The 19,271-nt window shown below is 44.3% G+C and overlaps 1 protein-coding gene across 3 annotated transcripts in view; it reads right to left on the minus strand.

The window, feature by feature from the left end:
* PBX1 (PBX homeobox 1) overlaps positions 1-19,271 on the minus strand; it is a 334,001-nt gene that overhangs the window by 83,758 nt on the left and 230,972 nt on the right. For all 3 annotated transcript variants that reach the window (XM_052636768.1, XM_052636769.1, XM_052636767.1), the window contains exons 3-5: positions 15,944-16,188; positions 9,683-9,873; positions 2,088-2,223 (exon numbers count right to left, since the gene is read on the minus strand). In XM_052636768.1, the coding sequence (XP_052492728.1) occupies positions 2,088-2,223; positions 9,683-9,873; positions 15,944-16,188 (572 nt within the window). The remainder of the gene's footprint in view (positions 1-2,087; positions 2,224-9,682; positions 9,874-15,943; positions 16,189-19,271) is intronic.

Genomic DNA, 19,271 nt, shown 5'->3' on the forward strand with positions numbered 1-19,271 from the left:
AGAAACAAACAACACAAAACAAAAAACCCAGGATGATAGCCAAAGGCATCTACTAGATTTGAGAACAAGGGACAGAAATTTTGTGTATCATGTGGTCCAACCAACCATGACTGATAGATGGGGCAACTAAAACCCAAATAGAAAGAGCGAGTTCCCCCAAATCCCACGGTTGACTCAGCATGGGTCAACATGCTCCTAGCAAAGGTTCTTTCTATGATACCATACTGTCTACCACTGAAACTTGTTCAGCAATGGTAAAACAGTCTGGTTATGATTGGGAAGAAGTGATGTAATAGGGAATGTAGAATGATATGGCCTTGGGATGCGGAAAGACAAAGGCGATGCAACATATGTATAAATCACTTCAACGAACAAACTATTTGCACCGTGGATTTCCATAATGAAGGATGCAAAGGTTCCTGGAATAGGCCAAGATTCTATTTTTTTATTCAGATACAATGCAGACTAGATCCTGGAAAATTCATTCTATTTCAATAGGGATTTGGAATCCAAGTCCCAGATTTTGAATTCAAACAATATAATGATTTTCAGCTTTAATAGCAGAATACCTCATGACTGAAATTCACTGTTTGTGATGTGGTTCATACCTGGAACTATTCTGCAAAAATGCAGCAAGTATCAAAAAACATCAGCCATCTTTTCTTATGGACAATGGGTCTAGATTTGGACAAGAATGGTTAGAAACCTAGATAATACCAGGCCACCTGAATTTAGACCACTGATATTCTACTTTCCTAGGGCTGCCAAGACTAGGAACGAGCTTCAGTGGGGAGCAAGTACCTGGGGAAGGTCCAAGTTGAAAAGGATAAGGCAATCGTTTCTAACTTATCTGAAAGGAGGTTTTCGAGACTGCTGCAAAATCACCCACAGCATGCTGGGGAGACCCTGGCAACCTCTTCATTGCAGACCCTCTGTGTGGAGGTCTTCATTCTGACTAGACCCACTTTTGCTTAAGCTAAACACAGGCTGAAGGAACCAGCACCTGGCGGGGGGCAGCAGAAGCCAGGCTTCAGTTCAAGAAGTATAGATGCTCACAAAACAGCATCTACTGCTTTTGGAAAACGTTAAGTGAAGTTTCTCACTAAAGTAGGCCTCTTCTCTCCAATTCCCCCTCACTCTCACCCTTTTTGTAAATACCAGTACATCTAATTCTTTGGCATGTGACATAATTCTGAGGAAAATTTTCTCTGAGAGATTTCAGAACTATCACTACTGGTCTCAGTAGAGATTGGTGGTGGTATTTGAGGTTCAGATCACATAAGAAGTATGGATGGATTCTCTGAGTAGACAAAATGTAGATGGGAATTCCCTGGTTCAGTGGTTAGAACTCAGCACTTTCATTGTCGAGGGCCCAGGTTCAATCTCTGCTCAGGGAACTAAGATTCCTCAAGCCACGCGGTATAGCCAAAAAAAAAAAAGGTAGATACATATAAAACTTGCCTCCTTTTCTACTTCATATTAATGCTGAAGACTCCAGGTCCATAAAAATTTTATGTCATGTATCTTTCCACGTCAACAGGCACCTCTTATGGTTATTGCTCTTGGGGGAAAGGGGACACTCAGTGACATTTTGTGCCATCATTCCAGTGCAATCATAGTGACATGTTAAAATTCCTACACTCCATCAGCTACAGTGAGGACATCCAGAGAGGACGTGTGAACTTTTCATTTAAAAGTTCCATTCACTGCCTCTTAAAAAGTTCCTGAGTTGGGCAAAAAAAAATATGGGCCGAGGAGTTGACCCTGTTTGAGAAAATGACATGAGAAGTGCTGGTAGCTCTCCAAGTCAATGCAGAAACGCTCATCTGTCTGAAGAAAGGGAGCGCACGGAGCGGGGAGCTCCAGCCCTGCTTTAACTGCACTCCACTTAGTCTACTTCCGCTGGTTCTTCCAGGTTCCTTCCCTGGAGACTTTCTTATACACACCATGAGCTGACCTTGCCATTTGAAGGCTCTAGCTGATGGAACTTCCGAGGCATGAAAGTTCAGGAAGGCCAGGCTTCCGAGACCCTGCCCTGCAACACCACTATGGCCAGGCTTTGGGCTGAGTTCTCTGGGGTGTCTTACCTGGGACACTGTGATGCCGCACTTCTTGGCTAGCTCCTCTTTGGCTTCCTCACTGGGGTAAGGGTTGCTGAGATGGGAATAGAAATATTCATTCAGGATTTCCGTCGCTTGCTTGTTGAAATTTCGTCTCTTCCGCCTTCGTAAAGAGCAAGGAAACCACAATGACAATGGACAAAAAAAGAGGTTCACAACAAACGCATATAAAGAGGGAGGGGAGAGGATCTACATTTGGGAGGAGACATGTTTTTGAGTGAATGAGAGGAGATGTGTTCTAAGGAGCCAGATGCTGCCAGCATTTCTTAAGGTGTTTGTTGTATACCTCATCGTGCTCACTGTGGGGACACAGCAGAACAGTCACACGTATTTATACAGAGTGGGGAGCAGCATGAAGTTTCAAAATCCGCCGTCTTGGTTTTGAGCCCTAGATAAACTGAGCACCAGCTGGGTGATTTGGAATGCCTCTCCAAACCTTAGCTTCTTCAAATGACAGACAAAAGAGTCAAACCAACCTCATGGGGTGAGAGGAAGGGAGAAAGGAGGTCATATCAATATAAAGACAGGACTCAGCACAGTGCCTAGTACAGGACAAATGCTAGGACTTCCTGGGGCTTCTTCCTACCAGGCCCCAGGCCTCGGACCTGATCCTTCAGAGCCATCGATACAAATTATTCATTTTTCACAACTAGTGAGGTAGCTATGGTTATTCCCATTTACCCATGAAGAGCTGAGTTTAAAAGTTGCTCAGCTAGTATGTTACAGAGCTAAAATATTCATTCAAGTCTGCCCGAGTACAAAACCCAGCCTCTTTTTATATACAAATTGCCTCCTGGCAATTACACAGAGACTCTGCAGCCATAAGTTAAAAATAAGTTATCATTTTCTCTCTATTCTATCCCCATGTAAGTGCATGCAACATGTTTAAAACGTTGGGGAAGAGCGGCAGGAACGGATGGAAATTAACCCCCTGACTGCTTGACCTTCCTTAAAAGGAGATAAACAGTACTTCTTAAGCAGGAACAGCTGCTAAATGGTGAAACACAAGCCCAGAGAAATCTTTTTTAACATATAGGTTGCTAAAAGGAAGAAAACCACTCTTTGAATAAAAGCATTTTTATGCCTTAAAAAAAAAAAAGTGCTAATTGAACTAATTTAAAGTGAGAATCACTTTATGGCCTCTTCCCAGCTAAGGCCTGGGGATAGCTGGGGTTTGCTTAGGGATGCTGGACTCCTTGCAGATGTCTGCTGGCCCTCCTCGAGGGGGCAAGGCCTCTATCTTTAAATTAGCTCCATTAGCACTTTTGCCTTTTTGCTTTTATCAAAACTGTTTCCTTATGGGGAAAAAAAAAAATTTCCAGAACATCCCTGGTTATGCCAGGATATCAAGTTTTCCAATTTAAGCCAACGGAAAGCACTGATCGCCTTGCTAGACAGAAAATTCAGCTAATATTGTATTTTCAGGGTCCCACTTGGATTAATTAACACAATAAAGTGCCTGATTTTACCGGATGAACACCATCTGTCCATAGGTATTAACCACATCTGTCCAGATTATGCCAAGCCCAAGTCACTCTCCCAAATCATGCTGAGTTTCTGGGTCACCCAACATCAGAAATTGGGCAGATTAGATTAAAAGGCCCAACTAAAAAGGAGATATGTATTAAAAGGTCTTGCATGATGGGAATTTGAGGAAGGTAGCCAAGTGAACCCAGTCTCCAGGCTAGTCTTTAGATAACCTCTGGCTTCCTCTTGGCCTCAAGAAAACAGTTGTTTTAGGCCTGGGGAAGTGGCCCCTGAAGGCTCCTCTAATTGGGACTTGTTTGCATTAGCATTACAGTGTATTTCTTGGGACTCTTCCAATTGAACTCACAGGAAGCCTCTCTGGAATGAGTTGGGGTGCTGGGATTGTACAGACAGCTGTTCCTGACTCCTCCTGGGGACGTGCAATCTTCCTTTAGGTGGCTGCATCTACTCTGATGACCGCACTGATCATCTCTTGCAGAGCCTGTCTCAATCCACGGCCCTTGAAATCCCAGAATTAGGAGTTTACAGAATTTTAAGAAACCCAGGGAAAATAATATACTTCTGACAATAAGGTTATTTGAACTAAGATGCCTGGTTTCTTTGCTCTGGCTGGAGGGGTTTTCAGCTTGGTGAGTTAACGCTTGTTATTTCAAGCCAACCAAAAGCTTTGATGGGTATTCAGGTAAGTGTAAGAAATGTGGAAGTCGATGAAATTTTAGGAATGGAAGCTTCAGAATCACAGTGATTCAAAACGAGGAGTGTAGGCACCACAGACCATCACACGTGTTATCTCTGCCCAAATGCCTCTCCTAAGAGCCGATACTCCATTTACCACTGCATATCCCAGACACTTCCAATGAACTGTTTCTACGACAAGTATCACATTTCACTCAAACCAACTTCATTTTCATTTTTCCCCACATTATATAATAATATCACCATACATACAAAGTTCATTATATTTGCTAATTTGCTCTTCCATTCAATTGTTCGTTCATTCTTTAACTATTTGAGTACCTAACCCACAGCAGAACCTGGGAATGATTCTCAATTCCCCTCACTCTCTTCCCTTCACTGGATGATGGGCCCCAGAGCAAGTCTTGCCAGTTCTATTTTTCAAGTCTATCCCTTTTGTTCCATCCTCAGTGTCATTGATTTTTTTGAAATGGGTTTAGAGGAACTATGGTCTATTGTATAATGGTCTTACTAAAGTTGTCCAACAGCACTTTCTACAATGAGGAAAATAAATGTTCTCTGTTCTCCTACTGGAGTAGCCAGCAGCTGCTACTGAGTGGCTGAAATAAGATGTGTACAACTGGAGAGCTAAATTTTTCAATTTTGTTTGAAGTCGCTCAGTCGTGTCCGACTCTTTGCGACCCCATGGACTGTAGCCTATGAGGCTCCTCCGTCCATGGGATTTTCCAGGCAAGAGTGCTGGAGTGGATTGCCATTTCCTTCTCCAGGGGATCTTCCCGACCCAGGAATCGAACACAGGTCTCCCGCACTGCAGGCAGACGCTTTACCTTCTGAGCCACCAGGGAAGCCCCATTATATTGTAATTAATATAGATTAAAAATCAAGAAGCCACAGACTAGACAGTACAACTATAGGCTGAAATGGTGCCCAAATAGCTCTCCTGGGAGGGGAGCCTGGGCTCTCAGCCATGGGGTGCCCTAAATGTCTTCAGCACCTCCTCCTTGAATCTTATTGCATCATATAGCAGTGTTTATCTGAACATATCGCTCTCCACATATTTGAGTAAAATTGAGAAGGTGTTTTATATTTATTCTGTATTTCCCCAGTTTGAGAAGCACAAGGCTCAGCTACTCCTTAAGAAAATCACCACAGGAATTCCTCTAAACCATGGATCTGATCATAAAAATAATAATAATGATAGCAATAATAATATACCATAGTGATCCTTATTATATTATAGCTGAATTATGGTGTGAACACTATGATGGCAATAATAATATACCACAGTGATCCTTATTATATTATAGCTGAATTATGGTGTGAACACTATGCTCTGGACACTATATTGTAAATATGTTATCTTATTTTTCCTGTGTATAGAATTATTCCCATTTTGGAGACACAAAAACTGAGTCTTAGGAAGGATAAGCCATTTATCCCGGATCACAGATGTAGTCAGGGTTATAGCAAGAATCTGAACCCAAGCAGTGTCATTTGAGAACTTTCACCTTTCCTTCCGTAAACAGCTCAGAGTTTCTGCTGCTTCACAGGACAATCGGCAATCTTTGCTGGCACAGTTGAGGTCTTTCAGCGGATCAAGCCCATCCCCAGCGTCTCGTTTCCCCTCATCCTACACATGCTCTTCCTAATTTCATCTGGATTCATCATATGCTCTCCTATTCCCCACAGACACACACGGCGTTCATGCTCCCGTGCCTTTCCAAACCACTCTGTGTATTTCTCTCCCACAGCATTTGCCACAAGTTTACATGTGTCTTCCCAACTAAACAGCAAATCCTCAAGGGGAGGAGCCGTGTTTCACACGTATTTGAAACCCTGGTGCCCGACACATAGTAAGCATCCCAGTCAGTAATGCCTGTCGAAGTTGAATTATGTTGTTTACTTCGCTTCTGTGATGCCTTCTATTTGGTAAACGTCTATTTGGTAGTCCTCTGAGACTCAGCACTGTCTGCCTCTCCCCAGTTCTCCAGTCTCTGCCCCTTTGGGTGAATTTGGTGCTTGTACTTTCTGTGATCATGTGCAGTTTTATGCTCAGTTATAACAGCACCTGCCCAGGAGATTATTCTTGAAGGTGGGACCCACATTTACACATATTCTTTTCATCTTTGTTATTCCAGAGGCTGTAATACAGCATTTGGAAGAGTAAAAACTCAGTTATAGAAGTAAATAAATCTAACTATCGTGGCAGTTCAGCCAGATCATATTGGATGTCCTTTCCTTTCTTGCAATCCTCTTTTTCAATAATTTTCTATAACCTTAACTGGAATGGTGGGGTGCAGAGGTATATTTCCAAACATGCGCTTGCTGCTTTCTCCAGCAAGATACTATTTTTTACAAAACAAAGTTAAAATTATTGTATTGCTTGAAAACCATTAAGAAGGTTTACAAGTTCCATCTCAAAGACTTATCACAGCACTATGCTTGATATAAAACATACAATAATAAAAGTTGACTGAATGAATGAGTAGAATTTTTAAGTTAAACTTTTCTGGCACAGTTAAATCAACATAAGGAAGAAAAGAAGGATATGACTCAAGTGGACACAACCTGGCCAAATGCTCAGCTGGGGAGTATGGAAGGCAGACTCCTAAGAAGATCTGTAAGATTCCACTCTGGAGTACTCCCCCCGCCTTGAATGTGTATGTTGGGGAGACAGTGAAAATGATAGGATATCATTCCTATGATTAAGTTATTAATCAGCTGACTTTGTGTTAATGAAATGGGAGATTAGGTTAAAGCCTTAAAACGGCGACATTATCCAGGAAGAAAGGAAGCAGCCAAGCTGTAAGCCCTGTCAACGGGAAGGGTGGGTTCTACGAGCTGGGGACATCAGTCGTATTATCACAAGGAACTGAATTCTGCCCCCGTGGGAATGAGCCTCAGCTGTGAGCACGGCCTCAGCTGAGCCCCGGCTTACAGCTTTGTGAGACGAGGGCAGAGGATCCAGGTTAACCTGCTATTCCTGAACAACAGAAACTATGAGACAACTCTGTGTTGGTCTAAGCTGCTAAATTTGTGGTAATCTGTTCTTCAAGAGCAGAAAATACAAGGAACGTTACACAACAAAGCTGTAATATTCAATTCTGCATACCCATTATATTAGGAAGACTAATCCTGTTACTAAATCAAGTCTCCCTTGTATTTCATTTGTCTTCCATGAAATCGTTTCTTAATGAAGTCCTGCCCATCAGATGCATGGATTAGAGCAGCAAGTAAATATCAACAGTGAGTGTGTCTTTCTTACTAAAGTGTGTTTAACTAGCTTTCCCAATAATAGATAGCACCAGAAGCAATGATATTAATTACTTTGATCATGAGGTCCAGGCAAACATTCATTTTTGAGATGGAAAAACCATTTGCTCATCCTTGTGTTGGCATTTGGGGTCATATTCTCTCAGTGATACTAAATACACCCTCAAAGTTAATGTTAATAATAATGACAACTGGTTAATTGTTTTAGTTTTGAACCTTGGCTCAGAGGCAATGATTCAAAGGTTGCAACCAAAGTAGGAAAAAGATCCTCTCTTATGATGACTGTCCTTGTGGTGCCAACTAGAACAATCTAGACAAAAGCTGATGGAAGGGAAAGGAACCGTGTACAAAGCTTGCCTGGTTTCATGCCTTTTGGAGTCTGACCTTCAACTGGGCACAGCTGAATTACTGAAAGAGGAAGTCCTATGAGAAAATGATTCTGCTCCTCCTTTCTCTCTGATTTCTTCTTTCTTGAAAAGAACCCAGTCTGGGCCCAACTTTTTAATTTTTTTCCAATATCTGCCAACATAAATGCCAACACCAGCATTTTAACGAGGGGAGTTACCATGGGGGGATGTAAACAATACATGCAGAGTGATGGCGGCCACAACACAGGGGAAAGAAAGACCCAGACACAGGCCACCAGTCACTTGCACTTCATACCATGGGGAGCAGCCTGCTGTAAAGAAGCCAGGCTGGCAGCAGGACAGGGCAAGGGAGATACCTGGGGCAGGGGTGTCCTGCTTCAGCAGGCCTGGGCCTTCCTTCTCTCAGCAGTGTGCTCAGCTGGGAAAAGCTCTCTTCATCTGGACTTTCTCTTGACTTTATGTATTTCTATTAGGCCAGAGATACAGTTTGCTGGCTGACATTCCTATTTCATATTCCACATGACCCAAAACACAGTGAATGAAAGGGAGTTTTGGAGGTGCCAGGGAGCTTTAAAAAGGTCTGTGAACTGTAAAGACCACAGCTGTGAAGACAGACACAAGTGTAGGTAATGGAGCTGAATAGTCTATAATTTCTAGGGTGGAAAAAAAAATGAAAAAGCAGAGAATCTGTGTGTCTGATTGAGAAAGAACTCAACACAGATCATTAAATGGTATATGACCATGACATAGCTAGTGCTTTTATAATAAAAATCATATATCGGGATTATATTCAGGAATTGAAACAATGAATGATGAAATCTGCATTTATAGAAAATGACTAATTTAAGGTGAGCTGTGGATCACAAAGGATATCCATACACTGAAAACTCATGTATTAGATCAATTATCAACACCACTTTCTAGAGTAGATGAAAGATAATGACTAGCACTATCTTACATGCTGGATAGCAGAAGCCAAAGAAATCAGAAGGATTTGCACAAATTCACCAGTGTAGAGAGCAGTGGGCCTAAGACTATCTGCTCTATGGTTTTAGTTTTTGTCCTAAAGGACTTTTCTATCCATGGTTTCAATTGGATTCTTTGAACTCACAACTCAGGTCACACGTTAGTGTCAGAAAATTTTAAATCTTGATTGAAAATCTGGCCCATATGAGACCAGTCCCTTGCCCCTCCATGCCCAAGGGACCATGTCTTCTCCATTTTTGTGCCCCTAAAATTCAGCCCAGAGTATGATACATGGTAATCTAGTTATAAATATTTGTTGAAGCTAACTAGGTACCCTCTCCGCCAACATGAAGTGTGGCAGAGATTCCCAGCTCTCAACTGGAACCATCTTTCCTGAAGAAAAGATGTCATTGCAATACCTGGTTAACCTTCTACGGGCTTATAGTTTCAACCTATTCCTGTGAAAAAGGCCACTAATGGTATGAATACAAAAAGTCCTGCTTCTTCTGTCCCTGTAGCTAAATCATCCTAATTTCTCATACAGAGTGAGTAGCAGTGGTCATAAAAATGATCCCATCCCCACATTTTCCTGGAGTTGTATAAAACCCATGGCTATCCACGCTTGCAGCCTTCCTTTCCCTGACCTTTCTCAGGCTACTACTTGGCTCAGCCTTGAACACAGTGACAATGGAGCCTCTGGAGAGGGCCCGCTTGGATTCTAACCCTGAATCAGTGGTTCTCCCAAAGGACAGGCCTCTCCTGGGGACTCACCGCGCATCCAGGAACCGGGAACGCAGGATCATGACGGCCTCACACGTGCTCTGCTTGAGCTGCATCTGGATGGAGCTGAACTTGCGGTGGATGATACTGACCATCCGTTCGATCTCCTTTGGGGAAATAGGCCTGGTCCGGCTTTGCTCTCGCAGGAGGTTCATCACATGGGTGGTGAACTCATTACATGCCTGGAACGGAGGAAGACAGACACGGGACGTGGTAAGGGTCCTTGCTGTGAGGCTGTGCAGGTCTTTCTAGAGATGTGTACAGGTAAAGAAAACTGGGCTAGCTTGTGGCATTTTGTCAAAAAAAAAAAGAAAAGAGATGACCAGAAACCCCTTTCAGCCCATTTGATTATAATTTTCATCACTATGTGGATTTTTTTTAAGGGGAGAAGAAATTTACAATAGGGAATCTGTATAGAAACAAATTCAAAACATGATTTAGAGGGTTTAGGAAATACCTCTGCAGAGAGAAAACTCTCAGGTTATAGATCAATATACTATCAGCTCTGGAAGTGAAACTGGAGATCATTTTTCCCACCTCCTTATTTTACAGTTGGGAAAACTGTGCCCAAGAGATGAAGGCCCACATCAAAAAGCAGCCTGAACACTCCCTAAACCCAGGCCAGGGGGTCTGTTCTTTCCCAGACTCTGAACTTGCTCCTTGGAATACCACTGCCCTTTCTTTTAGTTACTATTACTTATCATTGTAGTCTAGTTTTCTTAAGGAACATTCAGTAAAACATCTACTCACACTTAACTCACAGCAGTGTTGGAAAACTGTGGAAAATTTGTTAGCAAGAAAGGCAAGATGATGCTCTGAAGGTTGAAGAACTAAGGACTCAAAGTGTCCAACTTAATACTGCAGAATCATGTTCATTAATGCTCAGGCTGCACTGCTATTGTTTTTTACAACACAAAGCTCTTCACAGCTGTCAGTTATGTAGTAACAGTAATACATTCACTGTTAATTTCTCGAAATCCTTTGAGGTTTGCTGGCCAAAGATACATCAGCAGACACACCCAATGGGCTGTATCTACACTGGGGGCTGGGAAGCCTGGTTTTTGACCCTGTCTCCATGAGTATGTGGGCAACTGCTTTCACTACTCAGCGCCTTGTTTTATTCATCCAAGAGTGGATTTAATCATTCCTACCCCTTTAGCAAGGCCAGCAATCCTCACGCTCCTTGTACAGTGAGCTGTGGATGGAGTAAATCACTCACACGAGCAGGGCAGCAGCTAAGAGCACAGACCGCCTGCGTTCACACCCTGCCCAGGAACTCACTTCACTGTGGGGCTTTGGTTAGTCATGCAAGACCCCTGTGCCTTCTCTTTCCTATCTGCAAAATGAGGACAGTATCTCAAAGAATGTGGTAAGGACAAGATGAGTTACTGTGTGTCTGGCCATATAGTGTGTCCTTATTATCTGTTTTAAAGTATAGGTAACTCAGTAACCCAGCATATGATCACAATGGGGCAACCCTCTCCAGGCTTCAGTTTCCCTCGTGGTACAAATAAAGGAGGTCACAAATAGCTTCTTTCTACTCTGCAGGTATATATATGCTGAAGATGAAATCCACAGAAGATCAGGTCCATAGAGCAATTTGCCCTTACTATGAAAATTGCTACATAAACACGAGATCTTATTATAAGCTTCATCTGTCCCCAACTTAAACAGCCCCTTCACCCCGAAGCTGTACAACAAAGGGAGGAAAATAAAGCCTGGCAGCGAGTTGGCTGGAAGTCTATGAGGCCTTGGAGAGGGATGATGGGGAGGTATGCTGCAAGCAACCCCTGCTGGGCTACAGCCCTACCCACCCCCCAACCCCAGACTAGGTGGGGGTTCAAAGTGAGGAGGGGCTGGACGTGAAGGAGGTATTGTCAGGTGCACACCCTCTCTGCAGGGAAGCCACAGTACTTGGCTAATAATGTGCTTCATTATGGTGAATAAAAATACTCACAATATCTGGTTTTTATTCAGGGCACTGGATGCTGGGCCCTTTCTGCTCTGCCCTAAACAGACAGTGGAGTCTTTTCACCCACTGCTGAGGTGGAGCAGGGCAGCTGCTCAACAGCTGCTTGGGGACACACAACAGACAACAGACAGAAACTCCAAGTCCGTTTAGATGGGCAGAACACAATGATCCAGACTCTTCCAGGACCTGAACTACCCAGGCCTCCTCCTCAGTTCCCCAAGCTCAGCGCCTTCGGAAGCTGCACTACTCCGGTGAGGCCAGGTTCTCCTGATGGAATGGGGAGTAGCAGTGATTTATTAATTAAATGGAACCCTCGCAGGCGGAAGGTTTCTGTGACGAGGAGACTGCTGAAGACTGTCCTAAAGACAGTCACCTTCTGGAGCTACCCCTCCAGCCGCCTCTGGAGACATCCCGGGTTCCAGGGCAAGGGCACTTTGAGGAGCAGCCGACCCAAGAGAAGCTCTTCACAAATCTTGCTTAGTATAAGCAATTTAATCCTAGAATTGAAGCTTCCTTCCTGCACTCTCTTCAACTCATATTCATCTCTAAGTCTTTCAAACTGGATTTGGCTGCCAATTTCAGCAAGGAATATGACTGGGATCTTAAGACTTCCTTGGCTGTGAAAGGACTACTTAACCCACCCCAGTTCAGCCTTGGAGACTAAGCCTTGTCAATGTCCTGGCAGCATTACTTACAAAAACTGAAGAACTCTGCAAAGCTACAAGAGTATCTTTTTTTTGTTGTTTTTTTGAACAGCACTTGGAAGAAAATTCCGTTTTCTGATATCCTGGTTTTATCTATCAAAATATGCCAGCTTTTTTTTCTTTTTTTTAGCTAGTTCTTACATACCTCAGCTACCAACAAGATTGGCTGAAAAGGTGTTTACCGACCCTTTTTAATGAAGAAAACAATTTCTTTCCTTTCTTTCTAATGCAAGTCACTAGAAGCCTTCTTTATCTCATAACCTCAGGGTGAAACAATGGCTGATTCAGGTCTTTTTGGTGGGGGTTGGGGGAGAGCACACGGTGAGTGGGAAGGGTAAGGAGGGTTACTGTAGTTAATTACTGGAGAGCTAATTGATGCTCTGGTTATCTATCATCACCAAACTAAAAACAAAACAAATCAAAACAACAGAATCGACTCTAAATAGTCAATCCAGCAACCATCTAGGTATTATTAAGAGACTGACATTTTTACTGAGGTTTCCTATTTTTTAAAAAGGTCCCGTGAGGAATGCTTACAGAAAAAATGAAGAAGATCTATCTTTCAGACTTACTAGCTAGAAGGTTAATGGCATAATTTCCTCACAATCTGCCATTTACTCTAATTAACAATACAACTAATATTAATAAATTATTAGGCACACAGTGTGTTAAACAGTATTCAGTTCCTACCCAGCAAATGTCCAAAGAAATAAGGCAATAATTTCTTAGTACTTCTTAAGAATAATAAATACAGACTACTACTACTACCTTGACCTAACTTGATCCCGCATGAGACTGAACTAGACCTGCTTGTGAATGTCCGAGGGTCTCCTGCAGAGGCGTGGGTCGACGGCGGCCTGCCGCAGGGATGGGACACTGGCGGCGGCAGCAGCTGTGGGCGACGCATGTTGGCATAAATCCTCCCGGAGGTCGCCGTCAACCCCACCATCGAGCCTGCAGACTTCAGGACTGGGCCACCTCGGACCAGACAAGTGACGGAGAGGGAGTATAGCCACCCCACCCCACCCCCGTCAGCAAAATGGATGCAGTTTAAGTTCCCGATTTCCAGCATTGATGTTATTCAGAATATGTAGGTGTCTATGAGAAGTTTCTTAAGGAAAGTATTTTTATCACTAGTCTCTCTTAGAGAGCTTCAGTCTATTCCATGAAAGTACCAGAGAGGACAAGCCGGTTATTTCGCTGTCTACAGACACCCACACTCGCTCCATATTAAGTGGAGCTGAGTGTTGCTCCAGCAACAGCCTTGGGCTATGGGTCCACATCTAGATTCCAGGGTAATCTGTCCCTCCTTGGATGTGTGACCCAGATATACCATCTGACCTCTCTGACCTCCATTTCCTCACCTGTATCAGAACGGAGAGGACGGCATCCATGAAAGTGCTGGAACAAGTGCAGTTAGGTTGACAAAAGTGCTTTAGACATTTTGGAAGATGGAAGAGCAACAAGGGGGGGTTAAGTCAAGAAGACAGTCTGTTCTTCTTTGTTGCTGGCAACCTGAGCTACAAAGAAAGCTAGTTTTTAACACCATCCAGCCTAATATCCACCTCAGTTGTAGGTTTGGGAGGAAGCCACACTCTGTGCCCCTGGCGTTTCCTGGTGGCTCAGACAGTAAAACATCTAGTTGCAATGCAGAAGACCCGGGTTCGATCCCTGGGTTAAGAAAATCCCTTGGAGAAGGGAATGGCAACCCACTCCAGTGTTCTTGCCTGGAGAATTCCACGGACACAGGAGCCTGGTGGGCTACAGTCCATGGGGTCGAAGAGAGTCCGACACGACTGAGCAACTAACACAGCCTGGAAACCAGGTCTAGATAGGTGGTTATGCCAGAGACCAAGCTGAGTGGTGAAGGTACAATGGGAAAAGCATGGGGAGGAAGAACCAAGTGGCTAGCTAGGGACCTTTCCAGGAAATGTCCCCGTGAGTCTTCCCAAACTATCCCCTTGGTTGGGGCAGGCTGTGAACTCTAACGTGATGGCCCAGGTGGGGAACGTGTCATGGATCCACCAGCTTACCTGAGCTGAGCCTCTCCTGGGGTCTGATAAAATGTCCACAAGAGTCTACATCATGGTAAGAATGTCTATTCTTCCCTGAGAGGGTCGAGGGTGACGATCCACAGGTTCTTACCCCAAAATGACTTTTGTTTTGCTTCCCTTCACACCTCCCTACACCTGTCCTGTGGCTGAAATTCACCACACTTGGCTTCCAGCTTCATAGTAACCTTCTTCCCTCATAAAAGAAGAAACTCTGTAGAAATCCATTTCAAAGGTAGATAGGAGTGCAATAATGAAACTTTCTCCACTTTAAATTTTTAAATGCCCATTTCTATTTTAAAATTTATATATTCTATTAAGTTTGCATTTGCCTTTTACTTAGACTGTCCTAAGTGGATGGTACAGGGTCTTCTACTTTTTTATTTTTTATTTTTCTCCTTCTCCTTCTATGATTCTTAAAAAAGAAAGCAAGCCAGAAATCTAACAATTCTATGAAAGTACATTAACTTAGAATTTCAGGAAAATGTCACATCCAACAATATGACAACCAACTAATGTCAGCTAAATAATGGGAGGAAATCCTGATGTTAAAGGACTCCTAGTAAAATAGTGTTGCTCATACTGACCAGAGGAAACAATATTGACATTTAAATTCATGTGTGTGTGTTGGGGGGGGGGGGCTCTAGTAGAGAGGGGTACTATTAGAATACCATACAACATCTATATACTGTTTTGTGACTTAAAGCCTTTCTAAACTTGTCCTTCACATGATCCTTTTATGGCTCTCTGAGAGCTTAGGCTCCAAATCCACAGCTCTTTGCTGAATACTACCAGCTACTGAGGCACAGAATGTGGACCACTGGGTCCCACAGACCATCAGCAATGTGTCAGGGCTGGGAGTCAACTCTGTCCACTCCCAGGGGTCCCCTGAGACCCTCTACTTTTTTTATAGAGGGAGATGTGTATCATATTACATACTATATATAAAAGTCAGAGTATGATGGACTTCCATTTGAACTAATCTGGGTAGAGTGAAGGAATTTAAGGCCAGGTTTAGTATAGGCTTCCATGAGCACTGGGTGGTGAGGCATCTTCCTAATTAATGAGCCAGAGGACCCTCCTCACCCCTCCCCCGCCACCACCAAACACACACACACACACACACACACACACACACACACACACACACACACACACTTCCCCAGCTAACCTGGAGACTCTGCTCGTGACTGTAGCACCGAGAGCCCCAGAGCTGCATGCCAAGGGACAGCGCTGTTTCTGTACATAGACTCAGTTTCCTAAAATCATCAGTTGAATCTATTTTTTAAACTATTTTTTAAGTGATCTTATCTCCAGTTTGCCTGAGTTTTCAACAGTGGAGACCCTGGACTTGATGGGATCAAGCTCAACAAGTGGCTCTGCGGGGAGGCCAGAAACACTGGATCCCGGACGGCAATCTCCAGGAAAGGCTACCTGCTTCGGATCCCTCCTAGCTCAGAGTTCTTGATTTCTCCGCCCTGCCCTAAAGGGCTGGGGGGCCCAGACCCCACATGGCTGTGAATACCTGCTCGTATTTCTCCAGCTCCGTGTGGTAGATTTGTCTGATCTGTGAGAGTTTGGCTCTGTAATCGGAATGCTCCACTGAGTTGTCGGAACCGGCGCCTCCAGAAGCCGCCGCCGCCGCCGCCGCCGCCGCCGAGCCCCCGCCCTTCTCGGGCCCCGCCACCCCCTCGGCCAGCAGCATGTTGTCCAGCCGCATCAGCTGCGGGTCTGTCGGCTCCTCCTCCTGGGCTCCCCGGATACTCAAAACTGCAGGGAGATACAAAAGAGGGGGGAGGTGTTGACAGCAACCCAACGGAGTAACATTTAAAAACAACAGGAAACTCCCAATGTATGATTTGGCTGAAGAAGTCTCAAATCATTTAACAAAACGGCACCTGAGCAATGGGCGTGAAGAGGGCTGGAAAAAGAGAGGGATGGGAGGACTAGAAAATGCAAGGAGAGTCTGATTTGTTCCTGAGATTAATTATACTCCTCTTATATGAGCTGCCTAGAATAGTCCAACTGATGGAGACAGGAAGTAGACCTGTGGGTACCACAGGCTGGGAGAAGGGGGGGATAAGGAACTGGTAATGCATCCCGTCCCATCACGTCATGGGAAATAGATGAGGAAACAGTGGAAACAGTGTCAGACTTTAGTTTCGGGGGCACCAAAATCACTGCAGATGGTGACTGCAGCCATGAAATTAAAAGACGCTTACTCCTTGGAAGGAAAGTTATGACCAACCTAGATAGCACACTGAAAAGCAGAGACATTGCTTTGCCGACTAAGGTCTGTCTAGTCAAGGCTATGGTTTTTCCTGTGGTCATGTATGGATGTGAGAGTTGGACTGTGAAGAAGGCTGAGCGCCAAAGAATTGATGCTTTTGAACTGTGGTGCTGGAGAAGACTCTTGAGAGTCCCTTGGACTGCAAGGAGATCCAACCAGTCCATTCTGAAGGAGATCAACCCTGGGATTTCTTTGGAAGGAATAACGCTAAAGCGGAAACTCTAGTACTTTGGCCACCTCGTGCGAAGTTGACTCATTGCAAAAGACTTTGATGCTGGGAGGGACTGGGGGCAGGAGGAGAAGGGGACGACAGAGGATGAGATGGCTGGATGGCATCACTGACTCGATGGACATGAATCTGAGTGAACTCCGGGAGTTGGTGATGGACAGGGAGGCCTGGGGTGCTGCGATTCATGGGGTCGCAAAGGGTCGGACACGACTGAGCGACTGAACTGAACAAAACTGAATGAACCAGTAGGGAGTTACATTTTAGGAAGCTGAAACAGTTCTTGAAATGGATGGTGGTAATGGCTGCCCAGCAATGTGAACGTACATAATGCCACTGAACTGTACACTCAAAAACAGTTATAATGCTGAGTTTTGTTATGTCTATTTTACCACAATGAAAGAAATTTCAAATCTACAAACAAATTATAACAGAATATAATTTTCACTTTCATCCCCAAACTGCTAAATTTTAACTCAAGGAATAGCATTTCCTTTCTCATTTCTAGTTTTACATTTTCTGTGAGTTTGTTATTACAAAGTTTTTACACTCAATGACTTTATGATATTGGATCAGCCTAAATTTTCATTTCCAAAATAACCTAAGTCAGGCAAATTCAGTTAATTTGAGTAAAGTGTGAAGACCTCTCCCCTGGAGTAGGGATTTCTATTTTCCAAAATTGAGATCAATTTATTCCGGGTGGTAAGAGCTCCGTCCTGGTACAAACAAGGCTGAGGTGCTTTAAACAAGCTGCCTCAGGGATTCAGAGAAGCTGGGGTTCTGATAGGATGAAGGAGGCTTGGCTCCACGAAAGGCTCCTTTTTATTAACCCCCCACGACCATTTGCAGGGGATGAAGGGGTGATTTGGACTGAAAGAGATCAAGTGATTTAGTAAGCCAGTGGAAGAGCTAGGCAGCCTCGTTTTACTACCGCCATACAACCTGCCATAAAGTAAATCACTCATCTAAACCCAGTTTAGTCGTCAGCAGCCAAGTCTTTGTTGAGAGTGAACACGGAAAGAATATCCAATTAAGAAAAAACAAAACTAAGGGCAGAGTAGGGAAGGAGGGATGTAACTAAAGGCAGAGAAGAAGCAGACTCTGCTCATTCGAATCCTGGGGGTGGAGATGCCAGAGTCCAGGGGCCCGGGTGGGACTGTGAGCAACAGCACAGCACGGAGTCCAGAGCTGTTTCTGGCTAGGGTGCATCTGGTGAGCCCCACGGGGACAGGGACAGGTGCAGCCGCCTCTCGAATCTCAGCAAGGCAGCCCCGCGGGGCAGTGACGGGAGAGGTGGATCTGAGCTCAATCCGAGGGGACATGGAGGCGTTCGGGGCATTCCATCACCTATAATACCAGCATAACTGCTGGCTGTGCCCACATGCTCCTGGCTTCTAACAGGCCTGACGAGAAGCAACCTTGAAAGTTGTTTCAAAGGAAAGCCCGAGTCCTGTGCTAAAGGAAAATGGCAGCATCGCTGCTGTGAAACACGAGGCAGTCACGTGGACAGTCAAGCAGGTGGACCGGGGCGGCAGTTTAAAGGCCTGGGGGAGACACATGTGCCCCTCGAGGGAGTGAGGAAAGACAGGAGAAGGCAACAGGAGGGCGTGGGGAAGGGAGTGAGCTGCCGGGAAAGAAGGATCCAGGAACAGCCCACACTTCAGGACCCAGGCTCTCCTCGTGCAACTGAATTTTTAATGTTCTGCTCTACTAAAATAAAATTGCTTTACTGGTGACAGCACAGGTTAGAGGATTGTGGAGTTTAATTTTGCGGACATTTTCCCAAGGAAATCCTTCTTTTGTAGACTCAGAAGACTTACATGGGAAATCGTCCCCCTGATCTCAGAATAAGAAAGATTTAATCATGTTACTCAGTTCCTTGAACTTATTTACTCAAATCTTCAAAGTCCTCAGAAGAACATATCACCACTAACAAAGATTTCCTTAAGAAAGGAAATGAATGCTGCAACTGTTTCCTGAATACCAGCCCCTAAAGGTGTGGGGTGGCGGGGAGAAGAACGTGGCCCCCCAGGCAGATGGTGTTGGAGCCCTGGACCTCTCCTTCCTCACCTGTACAGCCCAGTGAATGCTTTCAGCTGAGGACATTAGTGTGGGGGGGTTTATGGATGTTTCCCCAGTGAATTTCATTGAATGCATTTTAATTGCTTTATCAACAAAATACCTATGTGTCATTTAAGAGTGAAAAAAGAATCACCTCTGAGCCATTTGGTAATTGTGGCACTTTTACTTAATCATTAAAAAAATTGGTGCTGGGGCAAAATTTGACACTACTCCACTCTCTGGAATCCCATGACCAATACGCTCCAGAAGAGGCCA

Source organism: Budorcas taxicolor, chromosome 3 (assembly GCF_023091745.1).
Source record: "Budorcas taxicolor isolate Tak-1 chromosome 3, Takin1.1, whole genome shotgun sequence".
In the NCBI taxonomy this organism is placed as follows: Eukaryota; Metazoa; Chordata; class Mammalia; order Artiodactyla; family Bovidae; genus Budorcas; species Budorcas taxicolor.